The following is a 15,372-nucleotide window of genomic DNA, read 5'->3' on the forward strand; positions in this document are numbered from 1 at the left end:
AGCCCAAGTCTTACTGGAGGAAGGGATTTAATAAGTCTCTTTTCAGACTGCCAAGACATGAGGGGGGCGGGGTAACCAGACTCTCCTGCTTCTGTTGGTGGGTGCAACATCATACTTATCTGAGCATATGCAGGCTGTCAACTCCCCCCCCCCCCCTAGTGAGGTTCCTGTACTTTTAAAAGCTCAGATTCAGAACTGAAGCTTTTTCCTGAAAGAAAACTCAGAAGCAGAGAACATTTCGCCAGTGGAATTTCTTCTGATTATCATCTCACAATTATAGGCACAGGAACCCTGCAGGGAAAACACATTGGCAACCTTGCCTGACTCCACCCATTTACCCAACTAAAGAATAACAGGAAAAGAGCTCTGCTGGATCAGGCCAAGGGGTCAACTAACTCAGAGCTTTTTTTGAAGCAGGAACTTCTTTGGATATTAGGCCACACACCCCTGATGTAGCCAATCCTCCTGGAGTTTACAGTAAGCCCTGTACGAAGAGCCCTGTAAATTCTTAGAGGATTGACTACATCAAGGGGGTGTGGCCTAATATGCAAAGGAGTTCCTGCTACCAAAAAACCCCCTGACTTGTCCAGATTAGAATCTCGTTCCCCGCCACAGTCACTCAGATGCCAACAGAAGGCCTACAAAGCAAGGTGCAGAGGCCAAAGCCTCCATCAGCATCCTGCCTTTCCAGAAGCTGCCGGCAGAGATATAATGCCTCTGAACATGCAGGTTCCATTTAGCCATCACAGCTAATCTCCACTGATGAATGTATCCTGTATGAACGTTTGAAATATATGAATTGGTCCAACCCTTTGAAAAGCCACATAAGCATTTGAGAGCAGATATTTTATTGGTCTGCAAGCAACACTGCGACTTTTCCACCCGGGCTGCTGTGGTAGGGGAGTTGCCTATTAGAACTGTATGCGGTTCTGTGCGAGAGCTGGCAAGCCACCATTGTTTTGCTAGGCTGGCCAATAAAACCACATCCTGGCAAGGAACCAGCATGGATTCTGAAACGCTAATCAACTCCAGAGCCACCCTGCCAGTTATTATATGCTGCCAACACCATCCCCAAATTCCCAGGCTCCATCTCTGACCTACCAGCTTTCTGTCCTATGTTGGAAACAGGAAGGGAGGAGGGGAGAGAACTTGCACTGCTAATGTTGGGCAGTGGAACTGGGCAGGGGCTAAATTGAGAAGTGGGGGGATAGTCAGTGAAATTTTCAACTGGCCTGGGTACTAGTGAGATCATCTGTGCACATTAGTTGCTGACAAGATTGGATTTGGGAATGTGGCATTACTTTACAGGGCTGTTGTAAGCTAGTGTTGTGGTTAAGCTAATGTTCAATGAGCCCCGTGGCACAGTGGTAAGCTGCAGTACTGCAGTCCAAGCTCTGCTCACGACCTGAGTTTGATCCCAGCGGAAGCTGGGTTCAGGTAGCCGGCTCAAGGTTGACTCGGCCTTCCCTCCTTCCGAGGTCGGTAAAATGAGTACCCAGCTTGCTAGATGACTGGGGAAGGCAATGGCAAACCACCCCACAACAAAAGTCTGCCAAGAAAACATCCTGATATGACGTCACTCCATGAGTTGGTATCGACCCAGTGCTTGCACCGGGGACTACCTTTCCCTTTTTAAGCTAATGTTTAAACACAGAGAGAGAGTTTGAGTGAAGGGATACATCCCCCCTTCTCCGATCATCCCAACTATCTGGGAGACAGCTATCATCTCCCAGCCTCGGCTCTATCCTATTGTCAGCGGAGGGAGGGAATGACCTCGATCCCTGCCCCAGCCCCTGTCTCCAGTCACAGAGATCCCGCCCCCCTTTTTTCCTTTACCTTGTGGTTCTGGTAGGAGGTCACGGCGATAAAAGCCGTCTCCGGAAAGACGTGGGTGCAGAAGGCCGTGTTTTTGGAGCCGAAGCCGTTGTTCTCGTCCGCTTTGACGATATGGAGCCGCGGCTGGTATTTGTGCATGGAGTTGAGGATGATCTGGAAGAGAAGGCGACGGGCAGGCGTCAGACTTGAGACGGGAAGCCGCCGCCGCCGGCAACGAAGACCCCGGGGATTGGTTAGGAAAAGCAGCGGGTGCCGTGCCTGTGAGCGCGCAGGCTTGCTCCTTTGTTTGCATAAAGAAAAGCTGCTCCCCACCCCCCAGCGATGTAATGAATGCAATTGTATGTGTGGGGGCTAGCTTTGAGCAGCGGACTCTAAACTGGAGAACCGGGTTCGATTCCTCACTCCTCCTCCACCTGCAGCCAGCTGGGTGACCTTGGGCCACTCATGGTACTCTCAGAACTCTCTCAGCTCCACCTGCCTCACAAAGTGCCCCTTCTGGGGAGGGGAAGGGAAGGCGATTGTCAGTTGCTTTGAGTCTTCTTAAGGTAGACAAAAGTGGGGTATCGGAACCAACCCGTCTTCTTCAGTACAGAAGAGCAGTTACAATGCCTCCCCAAGAGATCCCGAGTTCAAATTTCGGCACTCCCTGAGTGACCTGGGGCCAAACAAACTCAGGTAGCCTAACCTACCTGGTAAGGCTGTTGAGAGGCTCAAACGGCAGCGGGAAGAAGTATGGGAGCAGTGCCAAGAGGTGTACTCGGAAGTAAATTCCATTTTATTCAACGGGACTTACTCTGAGGAGAATTGTTCTTCGGAGTGCGGCCCGGCATCTACCTCCCTAGAGGTAGATGCCTCCCTAGAGTTCCCTAGAGGCAGGGCCGGTGCTAGGCTTTCTGGAGCCCTAGACGAGGCTACCTACTTGCGCCCCCCCTCCCTCCCTCCCTCCCAGTCCGGTTGTCTGGCTCCTCAGTGCACCTGCCCTCCTCGCCCACCCCGCCGTCCCCAGGTCCAAGCCATGCAGAGTCCGACCTTGAGAGGCTGCTGGGGCAGAAAGTAGGGTTGCCAATCCACAGGTAGGGGCAGGGGATCCCCTGGTTTGGAGGCCCTCCCCCCGCTTCAGGGTCATCAGAAAGCGGGGGAGGGGAGGGAAACTGGGCACTCCATTATTCCCTATGGAGAACTGATCTGTGGTTATTGGGAAGGGGACTGGTTTTTTGAGGTAGAATCACCAAATGTTCAGCATAGTATCCAATGCCTCTTCTCAGAACACCCACCAAGTTTGAAAAGGACTGGACCAGGGGGTCCAATTCTATGAGCCCCAAAAGAAAGTGCCCCTATCCTTCATTATTTCATTACTTCTACGGTAGAGGAAGGATTTAAAAAAAAAAAGCAGATGTCATTCCTATTGAATTCAATAGGGACTTTTTCTCAAGGAAGCTTCTAGCTTCTTTATTTGGAGTTAAACGACACAGAACTCACACTTCACTGCCCACACATGCACGCCTCTTTCAGTGCTCCCTTACACAACGCAAAAATAAAATTCCTTGCACTTCGGAAAACAGGCTGTCTAGAACTTTGCTACCTGATTTTTTTTTTGTTTGCTTGTTTGGCGTGGGGTAATTTCAATAATGCACTGCCCCACAGGCCTGAAGGCACCCCATAGTAAGGGAGTGCTTTACCATTCGACTCCACTGCGTTTACAAATAGATCATCCCTTTGAACATATGAAGCTGCCTTATACTGAATCAGACCCGCATCAGCGTCAGTATTGTCTACTCAGACTGGTAGCTGCTCTCCAGGCTCTCAAGCGCTTTGAAGGGTGCTTGGGAATTGCGCAACATTAACTTTAAAATGTACTGCTGTCCTTTCTGCAGGAGGACTGCACAACTTGTGTTCCCCGCAGCGAAACTTAGCCCAGGAGTCCCGTTCTTTCTGCGACGGGTATGGCTCATCGTTCTTTCTTGGAACCCGGCAAGGGGGCATTCCTAGCGCTCCCCCGCGGTCTTCTCTCCCATCCAGACAGAAGCCTGCTTGGTTTAAGCAAGGCTGCAGCATCCGGTGCCTTCAGATTGCCTGCCCGCCTGATTTCCAAACAGGTTTTAAAACAAGACACCCTCTCGTAAATTTAATTATTATTAATAGTAAAGGACCACTCATAGCGCTGCAGGATTCTGTACCATCAATGTGCATGGATCTTTAAAAGGGAGGGGGGGTGGATAACAGAGCTCCCTGCCTGAAGGAGTAGAAAAGAGCAAGAGTCCAGTAGCACCTTAAACACAGATTTTGTGGAAGGATTTGAGCGTTCCTGAGTCACTGCTTTCTTCTTCAGATAGGAAGGAATTTACCATTTACGATGGATGGGTGTCATAGTTTTACACGGAGCTATTGCCGCTGTTAGATAAATCCCCGCATAAAACCTCAGTGCCGCATGGTTCTTTATTTCTCTTGTCTTGCAAGGTACGGTAACTAAGGAGAGGGCAAGTATTGATAGGGTAGCCAACCTCCAGGAAGCACCTGGCGATTCCTCCCCCCCCCCCCCCATTACAAACGGTCTCCAGACTACAGGAATCAGTTCCCCTGGAGAAAATGGCTGCTTTGAAGGGTGGATTGTGTGGCATTATACCCTGCTGAGGTCTCTCCCCTCCTCAGACCCTGCCAGGATCCACCCCCCCCCCCAAAAAAAAAAATCTCAAGGTATTTTCCAATCCAGAGCTGGCAACCCTACCAGGATGTGGCTTTCCATATCCAGCCCCACCAACAAACACACTCATTTTGGCATTACCTGGTTATATACAGTCGCACAACCAAATCTACAGTAGGTGTCAGGAAGGAGAGGGAGAGAGAGAAGCACACGCACTCACACACTTCGTATTTATTACAGATCAAGGAGAAGAGCCCGGTGGCGCAGAGCGGTAAAGCTGCAGTACTGCAGTCCTAAACTCTGCTCACGCACTGCGTTCGATCCCGCCGGAAGCTGGGTTCAGGTAGTCGGCTCGAGGTTGACTCAGCCTTCCATCCTTCCGAAACCAGCTCGCAAAAAGTCTGCCGTGAAAACGTTGTGAACGTCACCCTGCAGTCCGGAACGACTGGTGCTCGCACAGGGGACTACCTCTACCGTTACCATTTTAAGGAGAAGAGAGGCCATTCAGGATATCGCAAGCAGTTGTGGCAATGCTGAGGATGCGCGGCAGTGGCTCAGGCTGCCAGGGAAAAGGCCTCGGTGTAAATACAGGGGCCATATGAATTAAGTGAGGAGCCTGTGGCCATCATTCCAATAAAGCAGACCTAGTTACAAACCCACGGTCAACCATGAAGCTCACTTGAACTCAGCCACTCTCCGCTTTCTTGATCCACCTCGCAAGTTTGATGTGAGGATAAAGGGGAGAACCAGCCACCAATAGGACTGGCAAAACGGGGGATTGGCCTGACCTCTTTAACAGAGGCTTAATGCGTGGATATGGCCGACTGAAGCTTTTCCTGGCTTGAATGTAAGTAACTCTGTCCGGTGCGCCACCGCAACAAGCAGCCTGTTAAAACTTTGTTAAAGGAACCGAGAGCACCTGCCCTGGGTAGGCCAGACTTGCCTGATCTCAGATGCGAAGTGGAGCGGGTATTTGGATGGGAGGGCTGCAGAGGCAGAATGTCTCATGCCTTAAGACCCGGAAGGCTTGCCACAAGTCAGCACTTTCCACCTCCAAAGGACCAGAACACTTTTTCCTTCAGACGGGTGACAGGCTGGCCACCCTGCCTGACCCGGATCTTATGGAGGAAAATTATTATTATTTAGTTTGTTAAAGAGAACAAAGTTTGAGTGCAGTGACACCTTTAAGGCCAGCGGAGTTTAATCCTGGGTCGAAGTTTTCGTGTGCAGATGATGTATCTGATGAGGTGTGCATGCGCAGGAAAGCAGCTTACCCAGAATGAAACTTTGCTGGTCTGAAAGGTGCCGCTGGACTCAAACTTCGCTCTGCCGCTTCAGGCCAACAGGGCTCCCCCGCCTGAAGCTTTGCTAAAGAGGGATTTAAATGCATTTCGCTCGGGGTGGCTCACGAAAGCCCAAACCCGCATGACCGTGACGGGCTATAATTACAATGGAAAGAACAAGTCACTGACGCCGATGGCGACTTTAGCTTGGAAACGTCGCCTAATGCCCCTCGCTCGCTAGCGTCGCCTCAATGAAACTCTGGACAGAGACCGCGCATTGAAGCGAACTGCTGGTCCGGGTCGCCTGACCCCGCCTGGCTTCCCCTTCGCCCCCCCCCCCCCCCACCTCTCCATTGTGCCGTGAAAGAGATGCCCTGAGCGGGTGCCGGAGGACGACAGTCGCGGAGAGCAGGCCGGAATTCCCCTGCTGCAGTGCCGGCTTCGGAATGGAGACGCTCTCGAGGCTTCTGGCGGACCTCCGGCGCTCCCTGGAGCTTAACTGCCCCCCCCTCCCCGGAGGCCAGCCAGGGGAAGCGCCCCCTCCCCGCCCCGTCTCCCCTGACAATGACTGCCGTCGGACCTGGCGACAAGGAGACGCAAGCCGCCCCGCCGGGCCTGCGCCAGGGGGGCCCCGGGAAGTCCGCTCGGCTTGCAAAGCCCGTCTCATCCCCAGGGCTTAGCCAAATTGCTCTGACATCCTGCGGGGCCGCAGACATCACCGGGGAACGATCTAATGGCTCTTAATTTCATTACAGCGTCTCTTGGGGAGAGGCGACCTGCGCGCCCCCTCGGCCTTCGGCTCTGCAGGCAGAGAGCCCCGCCGCCAGTGGGAGCTCAGCCGTCTCGGAAGGGCATCCTCTCCCAGCGCCTCTGCCCTCTGCAGCCCTCCCCGCTCCCCAGAGAAAGGGCGCAAATCAACGTCCTCTTCGCTTGGTTTTCTGATTCACCCCTTGTCCCTGTAGAGCATGGGGTAGGGGCCCAAGTGTCCAGACCCGTCCTGGGAGATCCTTCCCTGCAATCAAAGGAGCTGCTTAGCCAATCACTCTGACCCACTCTAACCCACTTCACAGTGTTGTTGGTGGTGAGGATCTAAGGAGAATCATGTGGCCCTTAGGGGATGAAAATGTACTAAACACATATTTTTGTCTCCAGGAAGGGATGTCTTTAAGAAGAAGGAGGACTGCAGATTTATACCCCTGCTCAGAGTGGCTTACAATCTCCTATATCTTCTCCCCCCACAACAGACACACTGTGAGGTGAGTGTGGCTGAGAGGGCTGTCACAGCAGCTGCCCTTTCAAGGACAACTCCTACGAGAGCTATGGCTAAACCAAGGCCATTCCAGCAGCTGTAAGTGGAGGAATGGGGAATCAAACCTGCTTCTCCCAGATAAGAGTCCGCTCACTTAACAACTATACCAAACTGGCTCTCTTTGAAAAGAAAATCTGGGTGAACCAGCTTTTATTCCGGTAGAGCACTGACCTTACAAGGAAAAGATATTAGGGGCAAACCGTAGGCCTTGCTGGAATTGTAAGCCGCTTTGAATGATGGAGAAAGGCAGGGTACAAATGTTAAATAAAAGCATAAATAAATTCCATGACTGTAACTCCTGTGTAATCAAACTGAAGGACATTGAAAGTGCATCAGGGGCCAAGGGGCAAGGAAGGGAGTTCCTATTCTCTCAGAATCACTTCCCCTTTTTGAAAATTAGCTCCTTCCCCCCTGAGCCCAGGCAAGGCAAAAAAGACAAGGCCAGTTCTTCTGTTCAGCCATTAGAAGTTTGTAAAAGTGGAGGTGAGTGGAATATTTTTGATGAGGAAACAGTGAGTGGGGGGGGGGGGGGGGGAAGGTTCAAAGTTTGAAAGTATTTAAGAAGACCCAAGAATCTCTCTGAGTTTCATTGGGACAGGCTTAATGCTTCTGCAGAATTGCCCAAAGCGTGTCAGGTCTGGTCCCTGCCTCAAAGCAAGTTCATCAAGACTTAGAGCCATCTCCATACTGCTAAATATAAAACCATTACTTTACTGGGGATAGAGAGCAGATGAGTCCCAAACCTTGAATGCCCCCCCTTTACTCTTGTTTGTTTACATTATCTGTTGTCCGTCTTTTTCACTTGGACTCCAGATGGATTACACAGAGGGAGTCAATGACAATTGATGGTTGAGGCATTCAATAAACAAGGCAATAGGATGAGGGTCATAGCTGTAGAACCAATCAGAAGTCTAAAAACAATTGACGCAAAGTATAATGACACATTAAATAATGCAAAATTCCACAGCAGGATCCTAGTTTCAACAAACAATATGCAGTAGTACACACACCACAGCCCCTAATAATTTTTCTAAGTAACTTTATGAATCATTTAGTACAATGCAAATCTATTGCCTGCATAGAAAGATCCTCTTGAATAACTGCATAGTGAATGCTTGCTGTTCATTCCTACAGGAGAAAAATTAAAGAGTGTCCTTAGGCAGGCACCCAGTGGCAACAAAGGCTGGCCTTGCACCCTTGGCTCTTGGGGGCTCAGCCCTCCTCCCTGACCAGAATCACACAGAAGGTCCCAATGCATTCCTCTGCATGGAGATTCTACCTAAACTGCAGCTAGAAGTCTTCTCTTTTCACAACCACCAGCAGCCATTCATGAAATTGGCCACTGTTGCTAGTAATGTGAAAGCAGGCGGGAGGGGGGGGTGCAGCAGCCTCATGGATTGTACTACAAAGCTCATAAGCAAGATGTAAGAGAAGGGCTTGTTGTCTTCACTGTTACCCAATTCTGCCATCCTAGTTCTACTGCATTGTTTCTTGGAGGTCCTTGGTGAGGATAAGAGTTTAAATGATAAAGGTAGGTGATAAATGAAGAAACTGGCTTTTAGAAAAAATCCAGAGACATGCAACTCTTGAATATGGAGATTAAATTTTTTGGCTAGTGGTTCCAGTAATTATTGATACTCCCCTTGATTTATTTAATCATTTTAAGCTATATAACATAGACTTTTTAAAAAGAAAAAGCCCAGAAGGAACCTATTTGCATCTTAGACCACACCCCCTGATACCAAGCCAGCCGGAACTGCGATCCTGCTCAATAAAAGCCAAACTTGCTTAATGTAAGAGCCCCATAGAATAAACATCAGATGCTTGAGAGCTGCAAAACATGAATGTCAACTTCAGTTGTTTGAGAGCCACAAGACGAGGAAGGAAGGAAGGGAGGGAGGGAGGGAGGGAGGAAGGAAGGAAGGAAGGAAGGAAGGAAGGAAGGAAGGAAGGAAGGAAGGAAGGAAGGAAGGAAGGAAGGAAAATAGATGGGGAGAGGGAGGGAAAGAAAGCAACTTTAACTTTAAATGCATTCTCCAAACTGCAGGCTGGCTTGGCTAAGAAGAAGAAGATATTGGATTTATATCCTGCCCTCCACTCCACATCTCAGAGTGGCTCACAATCTCCTTATCTTCCTCCCCCACAACAGACACCCTGTGAGGTAGATGGGGCTGAGAGGACTCTCACAGCAGCTGCCCTTTCAAGGACAACCTCTGCCAGAGCTATGGCTGACCCAAGGCCATTCCAGCAGGTGCAAGTGGAGGAGTGGGGAATCAAACCTGGTTCTCCCAGATAAGAGTCCTCACACTTAACCACTACAACAAACTGGCTCTGTAAGTGATTTAGAGAGAAAAATGCCTTCTCCAAGCTGGCCAATTAGGTGGTAGGGGCTTCAAGAGTCACACAATATGTGTGAAAGAGACACATGTGGCTCCTGAGCCACAATTTGACCACCCCTCCCATATAAACTAATGGCCAAGAGTAAATTGGTTCAAAGACATTCCTTAAAGTAGTTGAACTCAAAGTTTCCTAGAAAAACACAGTCTCTAACTGATAATAGGAAAAAATTTCTGGACAGGCTCAGAGGTACTCTCCTTCTGGTAACTGCTTCACATGTTCCCTCCAGCTAAGCCCTCAGCAGGCCAACTTACACAAGGCAGGCTGCTCTGTGCTAACAGAGAGCAAGTATGCTGCTGTAGCAGTGGCTGCCTGATGGGCAAGCCAGCAGCCCAGGTGACTCACACAAGTGAATCAGTCCACATGTTACAAAAGTAAGGAGGAGAAAGACCAGGCAAGTCACCATTTTCACCCCAAGATAGATTTTTCCCACCCCATGTTTTAAAAATAGTGGTGGAAATCCCTGCCACAATATGCAGTGCTGGCCCTTAGCTGAGGATTAGACACATTTGCCTTAGGGTCTATTGCTGGTAATTAGTTATAATGCCTACACTGAACTTCAGAGGCAGCATGACTCAGAATACTGGTTCCTGGACTGATACAAAAGCTAATCAGAAACTATGAACCTATAAGATATAGTTAAAGTATGTTAAAAATGGTAAAGGTATTTATTTGGGGGACTTAATTATTCTCAGTCATTTCCTCAGGGTTCAAAGCTTATTTCTCTTTACCATGCCAAAGCAGGGGAGGTAACGTTTATTTAGAAATTCCATGTAAGGTTGCCAACAGGTCAAGAGAAAAGTATCCTGACCCTTTAATGGTGGCTTCATGTGTAGAAATTGACAAGTGATGCTTTTAATGGCATGCATGTAAATAACATAACTTGGTTTTAAAAAATCCCATTGTGGAGTGCATGTACTGTCTAATCACTTCTGGCTTAGGGGCACCCTATGAATTAATGACCTCCAAAACAACCTATCATTAACAGCCTTGCTCAGGTCTTGCCAGCTGAAGACCCTGGCTTTCCATCCCATTAAGCTTCTATTAAAGGGACAGTACATCCCCACCCCCCACCCCGTAAGCAACTGATAGCCCTGACTGAATTGCTAATCTTTGATATCATTGTGCATGAGGGAAGAATCCAAGGATTAAATTCTATGCCATCTCAAGATCTAAGCCTGCAGAACCTGAGTTTAATTCCTACTTTAAGGGTTTTTGAGTCTCAAGCTATCCAGGTAACCACAACTTCTAGTCTGACACAAGCACTACACAAACACTAGATACCATTGGCACTGGTCGTGGCTTAGGGAAAGTCCTCATCCATGTGTGCCTGAAATACACTGTCTTTGCTGGGACTGAGCCAATAAGTCTTTCCTCAAATTGAACTTTGGCATTGCTCACTAATTAAGTTGTTGCACTCCATTCAACTTGTTCCCTCGAAAATTTCACTGACATCTATCCAAAGACTTCCTTAGAAACATTGGACAGTTGAATTCAGTTTAATTGACACATGCGACAGAATGAGGTGGTATGAGTCCTGAGATGGTGGAGTGGACTGTTCCACATAAGAGAAAAGATAAGGGGTGATATTTTTAATTCTTTTCTATGCAACCCTCTTCCTTGCTAGTAGTTAATTTAGCAGAGTAGGGAGAGGACTCAGTATGAACCTTTTTCACTGGTGAGCTGGATTTTTAAAAATTACTTTTAGGGTGTTCTTTTTTTATGTGCAGGAATATTAAAAATAGTGCAGTGACAGTCCACATTATCATCTCTCAGTTCTACCATTTTTGTTGCATATATAGACCTGGCCTAAACTGGGTTGTTTTTATTTTTAAAGAGTTTTATTTTAAGAGGCTCAATCCAAGCAAATATATGGGACGGGTGAGTCTGTGATTTACAAGCGCTGAACAATCAGTGCTATGCGCAGCTATGTTTTGTTATAAACTTGTAGATCTGCTTTTACCTGAGCTTGACACTGACTGGAGATAAAAGATGGTTTGTCTGAAAACACTGTGATGAGTGCATATGACTGCAACATTCAAATCATGCTACTTCTTCTTGCCCCTCAACTGTTCTAAGGTATCCATGCCTCCAAAGCTTGATTTGGGATGAATATTTGCTAACCAGCATATCATACAAATGCCAGCCACGCTGTCTCAATTATACTTGGCAGCTACCAACACCTTTTAATCTCTCTGGAAGGTTCCCTTGTGGGGATTTTGGACAGAAGTCTGGCTGGAGTGCCAAGAAAACAGGCTTGTCTCTACATGTCCTTGAATAATTATGCTTGATTAGGTTTTCCTCAGAGTCAATGTGGGAAGGCAGCAAGCAGACTCCTAAATTCCAGGACTCTCCATGAGCTCAAATCCAGAATTATAAGGAGCCACAGAGTCAAATGTTAAGGCAGCTAGCACCCCAAAATCCAAGAGGGGGGTTCTTTTTTGGTGGGGGAGTAAACTTTTCTTAGAAAGATGAGAAGGGACTGTTGTGTCACTTTACTATCAGATTATATATACAATCTCTCCGTTAACTGCAGTTTCATGTGAAAGATGGCTGCATACTTTGTTATCCACAAACTTGGCATATTCATCCCCAAAGCTGGCTGCCCCCCAAAAGCTCAATAACCCTTTTCATTTAATACATTCACTACCTTTTTAACCTGACTGCTTTCCAAAGGGCTGGTACATGATTGTCTCCTCCTCTTCACAACATCCCTATAAGACAGGCTAGGTTGAGACAGTAGGTGTTGAGAGGGTAAGTGCCCAAAGTCACTCTGTGAGTTTTATGGCAAGTAAGAAAATGATCACAGTTCTCCACCATGCCCATTTCTACTATGCTGGTTCTCTTGTCTTTATCATGCATAGAAATGTCAAACTTGATTAAGGTATTAAAGGAAAGATATACAAATTAGTAAAAACAAGTGGCTAGATGTCAACATTCAGTTCACAGAAAGTACTAGGGGACATTCTCTGTCCATGGCATCGTTTGCTCTTTGGTGACTAGTATTTCTGTTGGGGTGAATGACTCAGTATCCCTGGGCATTGGAGGGCACCACATTGGTTTACCAGATCTGACTCAGAACACAACTGGGGACTTTGGGGGTGGAGCCAGGAGTAAAGTTGTGACAAGCATGATTGAACTCTGGATGGACTTCTGGCCGTCACATTTAAAGAGACCATATTCCTTTTAAATATCTTCCCTCCGGAAATAATGAAGGATGAAGGCATCTTCTTTTCAGGCTCATAGAATTGGACTCCCTGGTCCAATCTTTTTAAAACTCAGGGTTTTTTTTTTCTGAGGAGAGGCAACATATGCTATACTGAAAATTTGGTGCCTCTGTCACAAAAACCAGCCTGCCCCAGAGCCAGATACCCATAGATCAATTCTCCATTATACCACATGGAAACTGGTCTCCATGGAGTGACTAGAGGACATTTCCCTTCCCCTTTTCTGATAGCCCTTAAGAGGGGGCACTCCAAACCAGGGGATCCCCTGCCCCCAACTGGGGATTGACAACTCTAGACTACATCACCCTAAGTATGCATAGGTGTTGTTATCTCCTTGAATGGGACACTTCTCTTTGTCTTAACCTGGAAGTTGCCCTCTGACCACTGCTCTCTCGCTTTGTCATCTCACTCTTGCTTCAGATGGTCTCTCATGGAGAAACACATCTCTACAGGTCTCTCCTGTAGACACAGTGACCTCAAGCTTCCACACACATTATCCTGGACAAACTGGCCTTTTGTGATAAAGGAAGAATCTGTTTCTTTCCCCCCCCCCCTTTTGACTACAACCAGAATGTGAACTGGATCTACTTGAATAAATGTAAGTTTACCATTTTTGTAATACATTTCTTGTTAGAAACACTCTGCTATATTAATCAAATATCCCAATAAAGTTATAAGTGCCCTGAGTGAATTTTAAACATTTCAAAGGAATTTTTTCTTATTTTTGTTTTTTCCCCCCTCTTGCTTGAGCAATTACAAGGCTTCATTGCTTGCTGGTGCTGAGAATTTGCTTAACAGCTGGTCCTCACGTTCTGAGTACAGAAAAAAAAATTCCGCCCCTCCCTTCCTTTTGAATTGCTAATATGACACAATGTTATGCAATCCCAGAGAAACTTAACAGAGATCATTTCAACAAATGACTTTTTAGAACTGAGTATCTGCTCAAGGAGGAAAAGAACCTAATTTTCCATTAACTGTTCCAAGGCCTTTGGCATCTGAAAATGAGATCACAACGTGGGAGAATGAAGATGATAAAACACAATATTTGATTATTAGTACACTGGCTAATTCCTAATTGGTGTACATAAAAGTAAAAGAAACTGCGAAAAGGATGATTGAAGCATTAAGAAAGGTCTATGGAGAACAAGACCAGACTAGCAAAATGTATTTGTTTAGATAATTCTTCTCAGTTAGGCTATGAGAAAATGGAAACATAGAGATCCATATAGAAATATTACTAAAACGAACTGATAAGCTTGCAACTGCTGGCAAAGGGTTAGATGAGGATTCACATATTGGACTGTGTCTAAGTTTCCTACCTGAATCTTATTCTGTGTTCATTTCAAGATTCCATGAGGAAGATTCTAAGTTGTAAGACTTTCTTGCATAAAGGTAAGAACTAAATACCTTAAACAAAAGGGCCATTGTGAGCAGCAGAAAAGCCAGAATGACTCAAGTTACATGAACAACATTTGAGTCCAGTGGCACGTTTGAGACCAATTAAGGTATAAGTTTTCATGTTCAAGCACACTTCTTCAGATACAGTGAAACAGAAGTTCCTCAGTCACCCTACAAAATGGATGAGGAATTTTTTTTCACTGTACCTGAAGAACTGTGCTTGCACACCAAAGCTCATACCTTGAATAAAATATTGTTGATCTTAAAGGTGCCACGAGACTCAGACTTTATTCTATTGCTTCAGACCATATGGCTACCCACCAAAATCTATCTTCAGGTTGCATGGTCCAAGAGGTCAGGAACTAAACCAATTGACCACAGCCTTCCCAATCTCAAACAACTCCTCACTCACGATAATGCGACATTTAATTTGAACATAGACACTGGTACTAGAGCTTGCAATAAACTCAGATGCCAACTTTGCTGCCATATACACCTAGAACAACACAGTCACTGAACCTAACAATATCAACTACACCCTTCTAGGTTTATTCATTTGTTCATCTTCTAATATGGTATATGCCATTAAATGCCAAAATGACATTTAATTCTCAACACAGGACAAACCCTATGCCAAAGGATAAATGACAGAGTTTTTATCAGCTGTGTTTATAATCTCTGATAAAAACACAGCTGACTTTGCCACCAAACTGTGCCATTTTGTTCTTACCCATAATTACTTCAGATTTGGCAATGAACTTCCCCTACAGATCAATGGTACATTGTCACATACACCCAGACAAAACAATAACTGGACCTAACAGTGTGACGGAACCGGCCCGATTCTGCCTTCAGACCTGGTCCCGTCAACTCCCTTTTGAGTTATCAACTCCTGAAGGGAGCTTATCTTCTTCCCACCACTTAAGCTTCCCAACCCTCCTGCCTTGGTGGGGAACCCCAGGATTTCCAGCATCTTCCCCCGCTCCCCAAAAAAATGGAAGCGGGGGGAGGGGGGAATGGTGCCAAGGAGTGTGGCGAGCCGCCCCATCTCAGACCGGGCGACGCCGCTGTGCTGCTGCCGCCTCTTCTCCGCTTCACCGTAGCTGCTCCTTCGAGATGGGCTCAGGCTGAGGAGCAGCTACGGTAAAGCGAAAAAGAGGCGGCAGCGCAGCGGCGTCGCCCGCTCCGCCTCTGAGGTGAAATCAGAGAAAGGGAGGGTGGAGGCAGGCCAGGAGCATGGCGAGCCTGCAGCAGCCGCCACCGCAGCACCCCCCCTACGGC

General features: G+C 47.2%; 1 protein-coding gene across 1 annotated transcript in view; it reads right to left on the reverse strand.

The window, feature by feature from the left end:
- The window catches only part of TBX5 (T-box transcription factor 5), a 139,627-nt gene that overhangs the window by 29,247 nt on the left and 95,008 nt on the right, over nucleotides 1-15,372 (reverse strand). The window contains exon 6 of the mRNA XM_060250066.1: nucleotides 1,837-1,989. Within this exon, the coding sequence (XP_060106049.1) occupies nucleotides 1,837-1,989 (153 nt within the window). The remainder of the gene's footprint in view (nucleotides 1-1,836; nucleotides 1,990-15,372) is intronic.

Source organism: Heteronotia binoei, chromosome 11 (assembly GCF_032191835.1).
Source record: "Heteronotia binoei isolate CCM8104 ecotype False Entrance Well chromosome 11, APGP_CSIRO_Hbin_v1, whole genome shotgun sequence".
Lineage (NCBI taxonomy): Eukaryota > Metazoa > Chordata > Lepidosauria > Squamata > Gekkonidae > Heteronotia > Heteronotia binoei.